This window comes from Elephantulus edwardii, unplaced genomic scaffold (genome assembly GCF_000299155.1).
Source record: "Elephantulus edwardii isolate Elephantulus edwardi_28Jun2011 unplaced genomic scaffold, EleEdw1.0 scaffold00057, whole genome shotgun sequence".
Lineage (NCBI taxonomy): Eukaryota > Metazoa > Chordata > Mammalia > Macroscelidea > Macroscelididae > Elephantulus > Elephantulus edwardii.
In genome coordinates, this window is record NW_006399807.1 from 15333144 (window position 1) to 15351467 (window position 18324).

Sequence of the window (18324 nt, forward strand, 5' to 3'; positions counted from 1 at the left end):
ACAATCTCCTCCCATATGATTAATTGCCTCTGGAAATCTCCTGAAGGGACATCTGTATGTCTGTTTTAGCTAAATAGCACACAACAACAATATATCTCTATCTAGGTATATAAAAATAAATTTATGGAGAGAGAGAAACCACTCTGGTGGCCTAGTGCTAAGGAGCTGAACTGCCAACATAATGATAGTGATTTTGAATCCACTAGCTGCCCTATGGGAGAAAGATGGGCAACCTCTTCCCATGCAGTTCAGAGCCTCTGAAAAGCCACTGGAAGTTCAGTTCCAATTCGATTTCATATAACAACAATTTTATAGATATAATTTAAACACATACATGCACACACATACATGCACAGGATATATATACATAAAGTATGTTGTTGTTGTTGTTGTTGTTGTTAGGTGCCATCGAGTCGCTTGCAACTCATAGCAACCCAATGTACAATAGCCCTAAACCCTGCTCTATCCTGTGCCAATCACACTGCCTCTGACACACCCATCCCCATTTCCTCAGTCACTGAATCAATCCACCTCATAAAGGGCCTTCCCCTCCTGAGCTGTCCCTCCACCCTCCCAAGCATGATGTCCCTCTACAAGGACCAACGGTTTCTCCTTACAACATATCCAAAGTATGTAAGATGAAACCACAGAATCCTTGCCTCCAAGGAACCACCCGGTTTAACCCTTTCCAGGATGAATCTGTTTGTTTTTCTAGCAGCCCATGATACTCTCAATACTCTTCTCCAGCACCACAGTTCAAAGGCATCAATTTTTCTTCTATCCTCCTTGGTCATTGTCCAACTATCTGTTGCATAACAAGTGATTGCAAAGACCATGGCCTGTATCAGACGCACCTTTGTCTCCAGAGAGACACCATTGCTCTTCAGTACTATAGAATATAGAAATGTAAATTCTATGTATATTATATATAAGCACAGGACATACACACATGTATTATTCATAAAGCAAGTAAGAGGGCAAAAATTGAACTTTGAAACATTCCTCCATTTACTACGAAGACAGAATATGAGGACAAAGAAGGAAGAGTTCACAAATGCCAAAAATTAAAACAATAAGAAAACAAAACATGAACTTGTTGGGTGGTATATTTCACCAAGCCAATTACTGCAAGTATATTAGTACTCTGTCGAAAAGTAAATACGTCTCAGTGCATAATTTCCTTTATGAGATCGGAAGATTCACTGTGATTCCTGTTTCACTGTCTTTACTTTCTCCAAAGAAATACTACGGGGGTGGGGGTGAGGAAAAACCAACAACACTGAATTATTAATTGTTGTGTTCACTGTTATCAAGTCAGCTCTGACTCTTATAAGCGCTGGGTCCAAGGGAATCAAATATTGCCCAGGTCTGTGCCATCCCTACAATCATTCCTGTGTTTCATTTGATTGTTCAAACTACTCTGTCAATCCATCTCATGCTGAAGTAATTTATTTCTGTTTGTTTTTTCTTTTAAGACTTTGGTTTGCAGTATAAAGAAATGCCCCAGTTTCTTAGTCTCTGGTCAATGGGATATTGTCATAGAAAAGGATGGGAAACAAGAATCTGCTATTTTTGATGCTGTAATGGTTTGTTCGGGACATCATGTGTACCCCAATCTACCAACTAAGTCCTTTCCTGGTAAGTCTGGAAGTTACAAATGATATATAATCTGGGGCACACATATATAGACAGAGCAGCCTAGTGACACAATGGTTGAAGTCTACGACTGCTAACCGAATGGTCAGCTGTTCAGACCCCCCAGTCATTTTGTGGAAGAAAGGTACCGTAGTCTGCATCCATAAAGATTTAGAATCTTGGGAACCCTATCAGGTTAGTCTTACACTGACAGCGTCACTGTGAATCAGAATCAATTCAACAGCAATGGGTTGGGTTTAGATACAAACAGCAAAGGCTTAAATGAGTTTTTCCATTGATAATGTATACTTTTCTAAACCAAAAAATCTAAAAAAAAAAGTGTCTATTTAATGAATAGATGAAATACAGTAATAAGTCACTTTCTAAGCTCATATCTTAAAAGAATGAAAAACCTATAAATCACAGATCAAATTATGCCAAGAAAAGTAACCCATGTATAAGCCTTGACTGCTCCTGGAGTCCCTGAGTGAACAGAAAAAAATGCAAACTCATTACTATTAAATACAAAATGATCCTCCAATGGTTTTAAAAGGCTGTAAATTGCACAGGAGGAGATTGCCTATCTTCCCCCGCTTGGAGGAGCTGATGGATATGATCTCCCTGTCTTTGGGTTGGCAGTACAATTCCTTACCCACTAGGCCACTAGAATTCTACTCTCTGAATGGAGTCAAAGCCAAAGCAGTAGGGTCCAGATGCCAAAAAAAGTAAAGTCCCATTTTCCCATGTTATTTTAAGGCAAAACCTACATTTTCTCATTTTCTCTTCATCCGCAGTTTGCAAATTAACTTTAGAAATCTTAGTGATTGTGTTTGAGTGTTGGCAGGTGAAGGATATCATTCCATTATGCCCCAAAGTGGTGCAATCAAATAAAAATACACAGCAATCTATCTTTCTACCTGCATCATTCATTACTTCCCTCTTTACTCTCTGCCTCCCTCTTTCCCCTCTTTCTTTTTTCCTTATATTAGAAATACATGTACAAATAAATTATTAGGATTCCCAACTCAAGGCACAACATTCACAGGTCAAGATGAATAAAAGATTAGAGATCAGGAAGACAATAATTACCACCTCTGATGGTCCTCAGACCACAGACACATTGAGTTGGAATCAACTCGTGGCTGATGACCCTCTAATGAGTTTTCAGACTGTAAATCATGTAGCAGGACGTTGCCCATCTTTCAGAAGCAATGTATTCAGTGGTATTAAGTGTGGGCTCAAAATACTTGGGCTCAATTCTTTATTCAACGAATGCCTTAGCACGTGACCTTAGGCAAGTCACTTAATTTATCTCACTTTCTCAGGGATATTATCAGATTAAATTTATTATAATATGTAAATCATTTAGCAGAGGGCCTAAATTCTGCTTATTATTTTTATCCAACTATAAATTCACATGCATTAACTTTGAGGAGGGTTTTGAAAATGCATTTGTTTTTGTTTTTAAGGTTATAATGCTAATTACTGAGGACATGATACCAGAAAGGATCAATGTGCTTCAGCTGGGAAGGTTTTTTTATTAAGACTTTTGACAAAAAGAAAAAGAAAAGTGAGTCTTCCTGATTTTATGTGAAAATCAGCCTAAATCATTCCCTGTGTTCCACATAGGTCTAGAAAAATTTCAAGGAAACTACCTTCATAGCCGTGACTATAAGGGCCCAGAAACCTTCAAAGGGAAAAAGGTCCTCGTGATTGGCCTGGGGAATTCAGGCTCCGACATTGCTGTTGAGCTCAGTCGTCTAGCTGCACAGGTATATACTTGGAAAGGCTGTGGGGAGTGAATTTACATTAGACCTGTGGTACTAAATCAATGGCCAAGGCACTTCAGGTGGTTTTATCATGTCATTCCCTAAGAAGTTTTTATCGTGCCATTCCCTAAAAATCCACCTTTTGTCTATGTTGTCTTAAGTCAAGGAGGATGGGAGACTGTCAATCTTCAGGTAAAACAAGATAATATAACCTAAGCTAACAAGGGGGGTGGGGGGTGGGGGGGGAGAAGGACATTATTCTGGAACCAGAGGTACATGTATGAGTGTTAGTGTTTAATTTTATGTTCTGATCACCTCCACATGGCCTATTTGCTAGTCAGCTTCTGTTGTTGTTGTTGTTATGTGCCATCGAGTCGTTTGCGACTCATAGCGACCCTATGCACAACAGCCCTAAACCCTGCTCTGTCCTGCGCCAATCGCACTGCCTCTGACACACCCATCCCGATTACCCCAGTCACCGAATCAATCCATCTCATAGAGGGTCTTCCCCTCCTGCGCTGTCCCTCCACCCTCCCAAGCATGATGTCCCTCTCCAAGGACCCGACCCTCCTGGCAACATGTCCAAAGTATGTCAGACGAAGCCCCAGAATCCTTGCCTCCGAACAGTAGCTTGGTTTAATCCTCTCCAAGATGAATCTGTGTTTTCCTGGCAGTCCATAGTACATTCAGTACTCTTCTCCAGCACCACAGCTCAAAGGCATCAACTCTCCCTCTGTCCTCCCTAGTCATTGTCCAACTCTCTGATGCAAGACAAGCGATTGCAAAGACCGTGTCCTATATCAGACACACCTTAGTCTCCAAAGAGACACCATTGCTCTTGAGTACTTTAGAGAGGTCCCTAACAGCAGACTTTCCCATCGTGATACGCTTTTTGATTTCCTGACTGCTGGTGCCAACAGTGTTGACTGTGGAGCCGAGCAAACTGAAGCTGTGAACGATCTCAATCTCTTCTTGGATTTAATTATTGTTGTTGTCATCGTTGTGTACCATTGAGTCAGAAGGGGACCCATAGCTGATCTTCTGGCAGTTATTCAGAGGCAGTTTAATTGTATAGGAGGATATTACCCATATTTTTTCCCGTGGAGCAGCTGGTGGATTCAAACTGTGTGTGTCTTTGGGATGGCAGCACAGCTCCTTAGGACTAGACCCTTTTATTTAGTAGTATTTCATATGCCAGAATAGACCCAACAGCAGGTAGGTTGGGTTTCTTTTTCTCTATCATGAAAAAGGTACTGTGCTGACCCCCTTGAAGGCCTAGAAAATATACAAGACTCATTTCTTATTATCATTTATTAGTGAACTTTGTTGATGTAGTTAGTGGTAAGGAGCTGGGCTGCCAATCCAAAGGCACATAGTTCAAAACCTCCACTTGCTCTGCAGGAGAAAGATTGTTAATCTCCTTCTGTGAGAATCATTGCCTTTGGAAACCCACTGTTAGTTCTGACTCCTGGTACATAGCAGTAATAAAAATGCCATTAATTAATCTAATAGCAGGTGTTCAATAAACATTTCGTATTGTTATAGACTGTCCAGTCCATACTGACTCATAGCTGACACTTCAGTGAGTTTTCAGAGGCTGTAAATATTTCAAGAAGAGATTGTCCATCTTTTTTTCCTGAGGAGGAGCTTGTGGATTCTAACCACCTGTTTCTGAGCTGGCAACACAAGTACTTATCATAGGGCCCCAAAGCTCCCTCAACAAATGTTAGACACCAATTACGTGTCAGAGCTATGTCAGATTCTGGGCAATCAAAAATAAACATGACTGATATCTGGCTTTAAGAAGCAGTAAACGTGGGTGAAGGAAATGAAAAGGATCATTTGTGAAAAACAATGTATTCAAACTTTGTAAATAAATCAGAATAATATTTTTTAAAATTTAAAAATTAAAAAAAGAAGCAGTAAACTGCTAGTTCTTGTTCTTGTTGCATGGCCTGAAGTCAGATTTGGCTCATGACTGACCTCCAGCAGGTTTTCAGAGGCAGTAAATCTCACAAAAAGAGATTGCCCATTCTTCACCAGAACCAATTGGTGGATTCAATCCACATGAGTTTAGAAATGCAGTTCATCTCTCTCAAAGCTAGGGATTTTGAACATTTCACTCCAGTGAGACTAACAAAGTTTAACAGAACAGCAAGCAACAAATGCTGGTGAGGTTGTGGAGAGTCTGGAACCCTTAGTCACTGTTGGTAGGAGTGTAAAATGGTGCAACCACTGTGGAAAGTGATGTGGCGCTTTCTCAAAAAGTTGCAAATAGAGATACCATTTGACCCAGCAATTCCATTACCTGGAATATACCCTAAAGAGATCATAAATGACATCCAAGTAGATATATGCATACCCATGTTTATCGCTGCTTTGTTTGCAATAGCAAGGAGTTGGAAACCTAAATGCTCATCAACAAACAAATGGGTAGAGAAGCTGTGGTATATTTGCACAATGGAATACTATGCTGCATTGAAAAACAAGGAATACATGCAATATTATTCAAAATGGGTGACCCTGGAGGACATTATGCTGAGTGAAATATCCCAGTCACAAAAGTACAAATGCTATATGGTGCCACTGTTGTAGAATGAGGCTGGCATCAGGGTTGGGGTAAGACTGAGAAAAACTGGATGAAATATGTTTACGGCATTGAAGTCTATGGGGGAGAGGATAGTTTAAAAGTATTATATTTTAAGGCATTATGTTTATCGTAGGAGTACGCAATGAGGGTTGCAGAGTGGATTATATTTGGGGTTGGGGTGGGGTTGGGGGAGGTGCGGAGGGGATTGTGTACCAATGGGGGAGTTTTTCTGTTGCTTTTCAAGGAGAGGAGCAAACGGGGGGGGGAAGAGGAGGAGGAAGAAGGGTGCAACAATGAATGAATAGAATTCCAAAATCTCTGTAGATGTTCATTAAAATGAAAAATAAATAAATTTAAAAGAAAAAAAGAAATGCAGTGCAGCTTCTTACCACTACGCTAATTAGTACACAGAGCATCATCAAAAGAAGATACTGAGTCTTCCAAATGTGGTATTGGAAGTACCTTGAAAAAGGAACATAATTTAGCCTGGATCAATTTAACAATGAACTCAAGTATATCAAAGATGATAAGGATGGCACAGGACAGGGCAAGTTCAGATCCATCGTTCATAGGGTTGCTATGAGTAGTTGCTGACTCAACAGAACCTAATAGCAACAACCACAACAACTGGTGGCCTAGAAGTAAAGAGTTTTGCTGCCAATTCAAAGGCATGTGGTTCGAATTTACCAGTTGTTCCCCAGGAGAAAGATGGGCAATCTCCTGTGTGACTCCTGTGTGATTTCAGATTGAAGGTTACTGAAGGAAAAACTACTATAAATTAGTTCCAACTTGATGGCTTCCAGCAACAATTCACGGAAAGCTTCTCAGAGAACTCCAGGCTGAGTCACACGTGACCAGTAGACCCTTACAATTTTTACTTTTTTTTTTCTAAGTAGAAGTTATTCAGTAAGTTCTTTTAAAAGATATTTTTGGGGGGTTGGTGTGTTGGAATTAATGAGAGTGGCTCAGGACAAGGAACGGTTCAGAGCTGCTGTACACAGGGTCTCTATGCATCACAGGCAATTCAACCAACACATTCTGTGACAAGTTTGGAAGCAGGAGTGGCATCCACTTCCTAAACAACGTGTCTCCAGGGATTCTATGAACTTTGATAAATGTTGATAGTTGCAGAAGGGCTTCAGGTCTATTTTTCATAGGGTTACTATGAGTCGTGCTTTAATTGAAGGCAGTCAACAACAACAACAAAGGAAATTTTTTAAAGTAAGATTTCCTTGAAATAGTACAAAGATGATCATTTGCCTCTGTCTTTTGGACACCAGAATTAAATGCGTTCTTTGAAACTAACTACAAATATAGTTCTTCTTTTGAAACTAATCCCCCAGAGTTAGGTCAGATCTTAGACAATCAATGTCACAGTGATCCAGATTGCCAAATAAACCCCAAACTTTAGACGCTAATCTCACACCGAGAGTCTTCAGGATATTTTCACCGCTGACCTGCTGTGCTCCCCTGGATTTGCCAATTGGTTAGGCTGATTCACTAAACTATGCTCATAATTAAAATCAGACTAGTATAGTGAAGTGATGCATAGGGTGAGGTCTAAGAGGGTTTAAAATAGAGTTTCTTTGTCTCAGAGATTCTGTATTATCCTTCTGGTCTTTCACCAACCAGGAAGCTCCCTCAAGCTTCTAGCTCGGAATTTTTATTGGTTCTTTTTTCATTATGTAAGCATGGCTGAGTTACTGATGAGTCACATGACTGAACCCAATCTTTCTTCCTTCCCCAAGGTTGGGCTGGTCACTGAATTGTTGGGCATTACCAGGATCACACCTGTGTAATTTTTTAGTATGATTTGCCAGGTGTGATACGGCTGCTCTCTATGAATAGCAAAGGCATTCCAATCACTAAGGAAATTCCAAAGACTTAGAGAAAACTTCCCAGGAACTAAGAGCAATGACCAAGCCCTTTGGTAAAGTGACTCTTCAACCCAAAGGTGGAATGCCAAGGTTATAAAAATTGACACGAAGCCAAATTCTAAAGAGTGTAGCTATTTCCCTGGTTTGAGGTACCCAACAGAAGATGAGTATACAGGAGAACTGGAGAAAAGATAATAGAGAATAGGAAGAGAAAGTGGAGAATAGAATGACATCCTTGATCTCTCCTCCGATGAACTTGAGCTACATTCTTACTCTTCAAGCCTGCCTACCATCACTGAGGATTACTGTGTTGACTAGTATCTTCCAAAACTACAATCTTTGCCTGTTGTTATCAGTTATGTATGTATTTACCATCATGTTGGAAGAGACTCATAGCTGACCCTCTGATGGGTCTTCAAAAGTAGTAAATTTCATTGGAGGAGATTGTCTATTTCTCCTGTTGAGCAGCTGGTGGATTCAAACCACATGGCTTTGGGTTGGCAGTGCAAATTCTTACCACTAAGCCACCAGAATTCCTTCTATGAAGATTAAACAAAATTCTCTTGTTTAAATATGGTTCTAACTGTTTCAACAACTGGTCACTAGCCTTCCTAAATAGTGAAAAGGAGTAGTCCTGCCTTTTACTACTGTAGTTATGGACTATTCCTCTTAATCTACTTCTCTGAAAGTACTCCTACGTGGTTATTGAGGGAATATATGAGGGGAAATACTCATAGAAATGTGTCTTGTTCTTTATCTCTTAAAGTGATGCTAAGATTTTTGTTGCTTTTCCCCATCAGGTCATGATCAGCAGCAGAAGTGGTTCCTGGGTGATGAGTCGGGTTTGGGATGATGGCTATCCTTGGGACATGGTATATGTTACCCGTTTTGCATCCTTTCTGCGGAATGTCCTTCCTCCATTTGTCTCTGACTGGTTATATGTCAAGAAGATGAACACGTGGTTTAAGCATGAAAACTATGGCCTGATGCCTTTAAATGGGTACTACAAATAATATATTTTATCATTCAGGAAAGTGAGACACTAGCTTAAATGGAATTATTTCAGCTTATGTTTTACTTCAACCTCATTGAGGCTGGTAGGATTGAATTAAGAATTTCACAGGTTACATATTATGCCAAGAAACCTAAATATGGGGTGAAGGTATCATTAAAACTAGTCAACTAAGGAAAGAAAGTTAAAAGAATCCAAATATCTATGGCCCTGTAATAGAGATAGAGCAAGAAGTTAGACCACCTAACAGGTAGGATCCATATAACATATATCAACTGTTGTTGTTTTTGTTGACAAAGAGTCAAAAACAATCCATAGCTGACACTCCAGTGAGTTTTCAGAGTCAATAAATCACACAGGATTTAACTGACCATCTTTGTCTCACAGAGAAGCTGGTGGATTAGAACCCCATACCTTTGTGTTGGCAGTACATTTCCTTACCACTAAGCCACCAGAGTTCTAAGCTCTATAAACTAGTAGAATTTTGAGACTTATATCACTCATTCACACACTGAATGAGGCAACTCACAAATTATTTAAGGAATATCTTATCTATGCTTAGGAGGTAAATGAGAGATCTCATCTTACTTCAGTTGAGTTGTCTATGACTCCTTCATGACAAACCATTTCCAAGACTGTAAATCTTTGTGAGAGGAAACTACCCATTTTTCTCCCTCCAATCTGCTGATGGATTTGAACTGCTGGGCTTTTACACACTTAACCACCAGGACTTCTTGTAAATGAGGAATAGCCGTAACAACATCTATTCCTAAGGACTGTTGTACTAGAAAGATTAAAACAGAATAATTACCCTGAAAACTGTAAAGTATTACAAATAGTGGTACTTGTTGTTGTTGTTATGTGCCGTCAAGTCGTTTGCGACTCATAGCGACCCTATGTACAACAGCCCTAAACCGTGCTCTGTCCCGTGCCAATCTCATTGCCTCTGACACACCCATCCCGATTACCCCAGTCACTGAATCAATCCACCTCATAGAGGGTCTTCCCCTCCTGCGCTGTCCCTCTACTCTACCCAGCGTGATGTCCCTCTCTAAAGACATGTCTCTCCTTACAACATGTCCAAAGTATGTCAGGCGAAGCGCCAGAATCCTTGCCTCCGAGGAGCAGACTGGTTTAACCCTCTCTAGGATGAATCTGATTGTTTTCTTGGCAGTCCATGGTACATTCAATACTCTTCTCCAGCACCACAGCTCAAAGGCGTCAATTCTCCTTCTATCCTCCCTAGTCATTGTCCAACTCTCTGATGCGTAACAAGTGATTGCAAAAACCATGGCCTGTATCAGGTGCACCTTAGTCTCCAGAGAGACACCGTTGCTCTTGAGTACTTTAGAGAGGTCCCTAACCGCAGACTTTCCCATCGCAATACGTTTTTTTATTTCCTGGCTACTGGTGCCAAGAGGTAGTACTTATTAGACTCTAATTTTTAAATTTATTTCTAAGATATAATTAACGTAGTGTCAATTAACATGTAGAAAGTCACAAGCAAAATGTACTTCAACTTCATCCCTGAAAAGTGACAATTTAGGAAAATAGGAAGTATGGAACATGAAAGTATAAATCCACAGAACTGCTATACTCCATGAAATTAACAGGATTTGCTTTTTCCCCCTCTTTATAGAAAATCTCAATCTCATTAGGAAGTCAGTCTAGGTAGGACACTGAACATAATAGTTTAAAAAGAGTAAGTAGATATGGAAGAAATAAAGAATTCACTAAGAAATTTCATGTTTTGACCAATAATAGCAAAAAAAAAGTCACAATGTGTTTAATGTAACAAGTAAAGAAAAAGTGAGGTCTGTGAATCTCAATAGCAAATGCCAGATGAGGAGACATACCTTCTTTCAAAAACATTTATTCTTCCTAGTTTTGCTTTGTTTTTTCTAATTTTTTAGATTGTTTATATCCTGGTTTTTGTTTTTCAACTAATTCATGTCTTTGTAACAAATATTACAAATGGGTAGTTTCAAAGAATAGAAATTCATTTTCTCACAGTTGAGAAAACTAAGGGTCTGAATCCTAGGCATCTGCTGTAGAGAAAGGCTCTTCCTTTTGGATTCTAGGGGAATATATTTATCTCATTTCGTTCTTTAATTCCTTGAAGATTTTCCCATTTGTTTTTCCTCCATCTGTGTTTCCATGACTCATAAGATCTCATTAACATAGCAAAGAAAATCCTACTCCCAAAGGGAAATACATTCACCAGTATAAGGGTTATGATTTGCAATACATATTTGGGGGGAACATGTTAACTCCTTAACAATATTTTAATGTGGAAAGAAGTAGATTTCATGCATCTAAAAATATGTTTATTGTAATAACATTTCAAAGCTGGAGATAATTCGGGCCTTTCATTTTATAAGAGTTTGTAAGTTAGAGTTTTACTTTATCATCTGCTGTTGTTGTTGGTTGCCATCAAGCCAGAAATGACTCATAGCTGATTCTCCCAGAAGGTTTTTGAGGCAGTATATTGCACAAGAGGAGATTGACCATCCTTCTTCCAAGAGGAGCTAGTGAATTCAAACCATATCATACACAGCTTTTTACCACTAGGCTACCTTATCTTCCTTAAAATGTAGTTTTGAAAATCCATTTTTTCCCCCTCAAAAGTAGGTTCCTCCTCTGGAGGATATTATATGACCATAATGTCTTCTCTCTTCTTTCTTTTTGATAATTTTAATGAACATTTACAGAGATTTTGGATTTCCATTCATTCATTGCTGCACTTCTCTCCCAGCCAACCCCACCCCCCCCCAATTCGCTCCTCTCTTTCAAAAGTAAAAGAAACACTCCCTCTCTGGTACACAATCCACCCACACCCCTCCCACCGCCCCAAGTACATTCCACTATGCAACCTTAATTGTGAACTCTTGTGATAACCATAATACCCTTTGGTATGTACGGATGTAAAGAGAGAAGGTGGGAAGGAGTAAAGGGAAAAGATATAGTTGACATAGATTTTAACACCTTATAAGGTAAAGGAGTTCAGAGTTAAAGATTTGGGAAAATTTAAGCAAATATAGAGACAAATACCACAATGTATAAATTTTCTTTGTATCTGAGGAATCCCTGAGTCCCTAAAGTAAAGTTAAGCCAACTGAAGAAAAACATCATTCTTAAGATTTTGGCAACCAAAGTGAAGTATAAAGGTCACTAGCCTTTCTTTTGTGACCACAGCTGATGGAACAAAATAAAACGTGGCAACAAAACATCCCAACAATGCAGCTCTAATTTCTCCACATGAGATGAAGCCTTAAAACTATAGTAATATTTGTAATAGAGGGGTCTGTGTGCCAGTCACTGTTTTAAGTGTTTTCTAGCTTATTTGCTCTTCAATCATGCGAAGTAGGTTATCTCATTATTCCCATTTTTATACATAATTAAACATAGTAGAGTCTTCACTCTTAACCAATTTATTATATCTAGAAATTATTTTTATCCATACAGTGAATCTCTAGTAATATAAGTACCCATGGCAAACTTCACATTTCAAGGGGCAAAAAGCTCATACAGAAATTCTTAAATATTGTTACATACAAGAGAAAAAATTATTATAAGAAGAGGTACAGTTCCGTGACCCTCATGCTGATGTTTAACTGCTCAAATTTCATTTCAATGCCAGAAGCAAGTCTTTCTTCTAAATGAAATTCTTTATAACAGGACTCTCTTCTCTCTTTTTGCTCAGTCCCCTGAGAAAAGAGCCTGTGTTCAATGATGAGCTTCCATCTCGAATCCTATGTGGTGTTGTGTCCATCAAGCCCAATGTGAAGGAATTCACAGAGACCTCAGCTGTGTTTGAGGATGGGACCGTGTTCGAAGCCATTGACTCTGTCATCTTTGCAACAGGCTATGGTTATGCCTACCCCTTCCTGGATGACTCCATCATCAAAAGCAGAAACAATGAGGTCACCTTGTTTAAAGGCATTTTCCCTCCACAAATAGAGCAGCAAACCTTGGCTGTTATTGGCTTAGTCCAGTCTCTTGGAGCTGCCATCCCCACAGCAGACCTGCAGGCCCGCTGGGCAGCTAAAGTGTTTGCAAGTAAGTGGACTATTCTTTTTCATTCGTATAGCCAACAAACATATATTAAACATTGTGCTAGGGTTAGGTATACAACTGAAACAAGTCATACATGTTCCTTGACCTCACAGAGCTTAAAATGGAAGGTGAGAGAGAAATATTACCAGTAGCAATGTGTTCTGGTGATGGAAGTTTGGCGGTGAGTTATTGTATGCCTAGAGACTAACAAAGAAGAAAGGGCTGCTAACTGAAAGACTGGTGGTTCCGCCTCATCAGTAGCTCAGAAGAAAGCCGGTTAATCTCCCATAAATTTTACAGCCTCTGAAACCTGATAGAGGGTGAGCATGAGTTGGAATCAACTCAGCTGCACAGTGTTTGGTTTTGGGGGTTTCAACCCTAGCTCATATGTTGTCCAGGTGTTAGCGTAACACCTTATGTGACAAAATTAGGAGTGTGGGGATTAACTGGAAAAGACTGCTCCCAGATACAATGATTCTATGTGTTTCTATCATATTGATCACGGTTTTTATTGAAAATCTAAACTTCCTGCCCTCACTCTGTTCTAACTCATTGAGATCCTCTGTAGGGTAAATCTTTATGGAAAGAAGCTGTCCATCTTTCTTCCTTGGAGTTAGTTGCTGGTAGATTTAAACTGCTGACCTCTCAGTTAGCCATTAGCATTATACATTAAATATTCTATCCAAAGATTTGAGGATCTTAAGTTATAAAAGTATACCTTCTCTTACATACTATCTGTTAAAATTTAGACTATATATAATGAAGCAACTATTTTTTAAAAATGATGTTTATAAATAAGCTGTCCTTCAAATGTAGCATGATGAGAAAGAAGAATTTCAACAAACTCTGCTATGAAATCTTCTATAAGGAAAAGTGGTTTTGACGCACAGGCTATTGTGGTTTTGGTACTGTCAAGTCAGCTCCTCCATGTGAAATACTTCTGTTGCCTCTTGCTCCCAAAAGGCATTTGAGTCCCAATAATCTTAAATTTTATGAGAATATTGAATACAATTCATAGTCAAAGAAATTTGCATGAAACATAGAGTATTCTTTATTAATTTGCTCAGAAAATACTTGCTTAACAACTCTTATTGTTAATAATAGAGTTTACCTGGCATTTAGGAAACAGTAGCAAATGCAAAATGCTAGTGTCAATGAAGCTAACTTTCTAGCAAGGGACACAGTTAAACCAAGCAAGGTGTTAACCACGACTGGGAGGTGGCCATGCACTGCAAATGCTGTGATAGCATCCTACCGTTGGAGAAAGACAAATGAGCTGCAATCAGCAAGCAGAAGAGGTCTCTCTTCTGTAAGAACTGCATTGAAGCCGATGAGGGAGAGAACAGTTTAAAAGTAATATATTTTAGGGCATATGATTATCATAAGAGTTCGGAATGAGGGTTGCAGAGTGGAGTATACTCAGGGTGGGGGTGTTCAGGGGGGATTGTGTACCAATAAGGAGTTTTTCTTTTGCTTTTCAAGAAGAAGAGCGGGGGGGGCGGGGAGAAAAGTGCAACAATGAATGAATGGAAATCCAAAATCTCTGTAAATGTTCATTGAAATTAATAAAAAAAGGAAAAAAAACAAAGACCATCCCCCCCCAAGACATTCAAAAATTCAAAATGTGCTGCTGCTCCTCAAAGCATTCTCTCTAGCTACAAGATGATGCTTAAAACTCCACGTAACCCCCTATGACCTAATTTTAATTGCCTTAGACGGAACTATTTTACCTGATTATTTCTTGAGAAAAGTTGTGTAAAACGATGCAGGCAAAAGATAAAGCCTAACTCTTAAGTTATTCTGTGAGTGAGGCATGTTGGAGCGAAGATGCTACAGAAACATGAGGTCAGGTGACCTGAAGCTGCAAACTGTGCTATCACAGTCTCAGTGGAGGCCAGTGTTGCCATTTGCAGTGTGGGTCTATTCACGTCTCAGGTCTTTATGTCTGTGAATTGTTCTTCTGAGAAAGATGCCAAAGATAATCCTCTCAACACAGAAATTTTCAGGGATATCATTCACAAATACTGAATGAGTTTCATAATATATGTCTAATGTCATTGTCTTTTTTCACTATTTCTTCATTCACGTCTTTATTAGATTCATGTACTCTACCAACTATGAAAGAAATGATGGATGACATTGATGAAAAAATGGGGAAAAAACTCAAGTGGTAAGAGCTTGTACTTGATAATTAAACAAGTTCTAAAGTTTTCCTTCAGATAGTTTAGCCTTGTTAATACACTTAAAAAGAATGTCACTAGTCAAAGTGTGTGGGGTTTTTTTTTAACACTTGGTATAATAAAGTAATTTTGGATGGGCAAATACAAGACATTGTTTGTTGTTGTTGTTGTTGTTAGGTGCCATCGAGGTGAGTATGACTCATAGAGAGCCTCTGAACAAAAGATCTGAACCATGTTCTGCCATGTGCCATCCTCACTCTTCCCAGCATACAAGACCTCACTGCAGCAGTCACCATGTCAGTCCACCTGGCTGAGGGTCTTCCTCTCCTTCACTGACCTTTATACTCCTCCATAATCCAAAGGCATCAATTCTTCTATAGTCTTCTTTATTCATTGTCCAACTTTCAAATACATATCAAGAAATTGAACATACTATGGTTGGCATTAGGTACACCTTAGTCTTTAAGCTGATATCTTTGTTCTTTAGCACTTTAAAGAGGTCCTGACAGCAGAATTTTCCAGCAAAACATGTAGCTTCTTTCTTTTTTAACAATAAAGGATTTTAGTAAGTAATTGAAATATATTTTCTGTTGTTATGTACCGTAGAGTCACTTGGAACTCATGGCAACTCTATCTATGTACAACAGTTCTGAATCCTGCTCTATCCTAAGCAAACCTCATTGTCTTGATACACCTATCCCCACTACACCAGTGACTGAGTCAATCCATCTCAGTGAAGGTCTTTCTCTCCTGTGCTGTCCCTCAACCCTTCCAAGCATGATGTCCCTCTCCAAGGACTAGTCCCTCTTTGCAACATGCCCAAAGCATGATGAAGCTTCAAAATCCTTGCCTCCAAGGAGCAGCCTGGTTTCACCCTCTCCAGGACAAACCTGTTTATTCTCCTACAGTCCACGGTATATTGAATACTCTTCTCCAGCACCACAGCTCAAAGGCATCAATTCTCCTTCTATCATCCTTAGTCATTGTCCTTGTCCTAATAGTGGAATGGCTAGGCCAAATGGCACTTTTAGTTCCAATTTTCTGAGGACTCTTCATAGCAGTTATACCATTTACATTCCTACCTACCTACCTGAAGTGTATGAGAGGTCCAATCTCTCTGCATCTTCACCAGCATTTGTTGTTTGCTGCTCTGTTGAACTTTTCTATTGTTGTTGTTGTTATTCTTATTTACATCTTTCTAATATCTAGCAATTTTGAGCATTTTTCCATATGTTTGCTTGCCATCTGACTTTCTTCTTTGGTGAACATTCACCTTCTGCCTATTTTGAGATTGGATTGTTCATCTTTTTACTTATTTATGTGCTGGAACATTCTAGAAATTTTATTTATAATTCTCTTATAAGATACTCCATTGGTAAATATTTTTTCCCTCTGTAGTCTTGCTTTTTACTCTGTTGGAGAAGTTTTTTTATGTACAAGGATTTTATTTTCACAAGGTCCCACTCATTTACTTTATCCTCTCTTGGCTGTAGGGTTTTAATTACTGACAATCTTTTCATGCCATATATTAGGATTCTCTTTGTTCCTATATTTTTCCTGATGAATTTTATAGTTTTTGGCTTTACTTTCAGATCCCTGATTGACCTTAAGTTTGTTTTTCTGTGTATGTGCAAGGTGTGGATCTTGTTTCCATTTTCTTCCATAGATGGTCATCAAATTTTGCAGCAGCTTTTGTTGAAGAGGCTCTCATCTCTCCACTTAATTGATTTCATCTTCTAGTTAAAGATAAGTTGACCATAGGTAGATAAGTTGATTTCTGCATTATTCTCTTCTATCCTACCCTACTCTATCCTACAGGAGCAGACCACCAGACCGGACCAAACCCAACTTCTATTCTATTCTATTCTATTCTATTCTATTCTATTCTATTCTATTCTATTCTATTCTATTCTATTCTATTCTATTCTATTCATCTATGTGTCTGTCTCTGTACCACTACCATGCTGTCTTGACTACTATGGCTGTGGATCTTTCCCTTTTCCTTTACCCCTCCCTCCACCCATAAAATTGTGAGACTCTATGATTAACATCCCCCCATATCCCACTCATCTTCACCCCTCTACTCCCCCCTCCCACCCCTTGGATCCTCATACGCATTCTACAATAATAGTCTTATACAGTATCTGTTCTTATGTGACTGAGTTAGTTTATTTAGCATAATGCTTTCCAGTTGCTCCCAAATTACATAGATATTTACAAATCATTTTTTTCTGCACGCTGCTTAGTATTCCATTATGTGAATGAACCATAATTTTTTTCAAGCTATTCAATTGTGGTTGCACATTTGGGTTATTTCCATGTTCTTGCAATGGTGAATAATGCTGCTATAAACTTAGGTGTATAAGTCTCCATTTGTGTCTCAGTTCTCATTTTGGGGGGAGTATATTCCAAGCAGTGGGTCATATGGAATTTTTATGCTCAGCTTTCTGAGGAAGCGCCAAACTGCCCTCCAGATTGGTACCATTTTACAATCCCATCAACAGTGTATAAGAGCTCCTATTTCTCCACATCCTCCAGCATTTATTACTTGCTGTCATGTTAAACTTTGCCATTGCTACTGGAGTAAAAGGGTATCTAGTTTTGGTTTTGATTTGCATCTTTCTTATTGCCAGTAATTTTGAGTTTTTCTTTGTATGTCTGCTGGTCATCCAAATATCTTCTTCTGTGAAAATTATTTGCATGTCTTTTGTCCAATTTGTAATTCTGTTATCAGTCTTTTTTTTTGTGGAGACTCTGTAGGATTCTAATGCCCACTGTCATCACTTTCTAATATTGTATTGGAAGTGCTTGCTAGGGCAATATGAAAAGAGAAGGAAATAAAAGACATCTAGAGAAGCAAAGAAATGGTTAAACTATCACTACACTCAAATGATATTATTATGTACACAGAAAACCCCAAGGATTCACCAAAAAAACCCATTACAGCTAGTAGATCAATTTAGTAGAGTGATAGGATATAAGATCAATATCCATAAATAAGTGGGATTCCTCTACTGTAACAAAGAGAGCGCAGAGAAATAAACAAAGAAAGTAATACCATTTACAATAGCCAACCACAAATTGAGATATTGGTAGTGAATCTAACTGTTGTTGTTGTTGTTGTTATGTGCCGTCGAGTCGTTTGCGACTCATAGCAACCCTATGTACAACAGCCCTAAACCCTGCTCTATCCTGTGCCAATCTC

At 38.9% G+C, this 18324-nt stretch overlaps 1 protein-coding gene across 1 annotated transcript in view; it reads left to right on the forward strand.

Annotated features, from left to right (window-relative positions):
* LOC102862819 (putative dimethylaniline monooxygenase [N-oxide-forming] 6-like) overlaps nt 1-18324 on the forward strand; it is a 48306-nt gene that overhangs the window by 17476 nt on the left and 12506 nt on the right. Inside the window, exons 3-7 of the mRNA XM_006887463.1 lie at nt 1476-1638; nt 3265-3407; nt 8672-8871; nt 12587-12942; nt 15037-15109. Coding sequence (XP_006887525.1) covers nt 1476-1638; nt 3265-3407; nt 8672-8871; nt 12587-12942; nt 15037-15109 — 935 coding nt within the window. The remainder of the gene's footprint in view (nt 1-1475; nt 1639-3264; nt 3408-8671; nt 8872-12586; nt 12943-15036; nt 15110-18324) is intronic.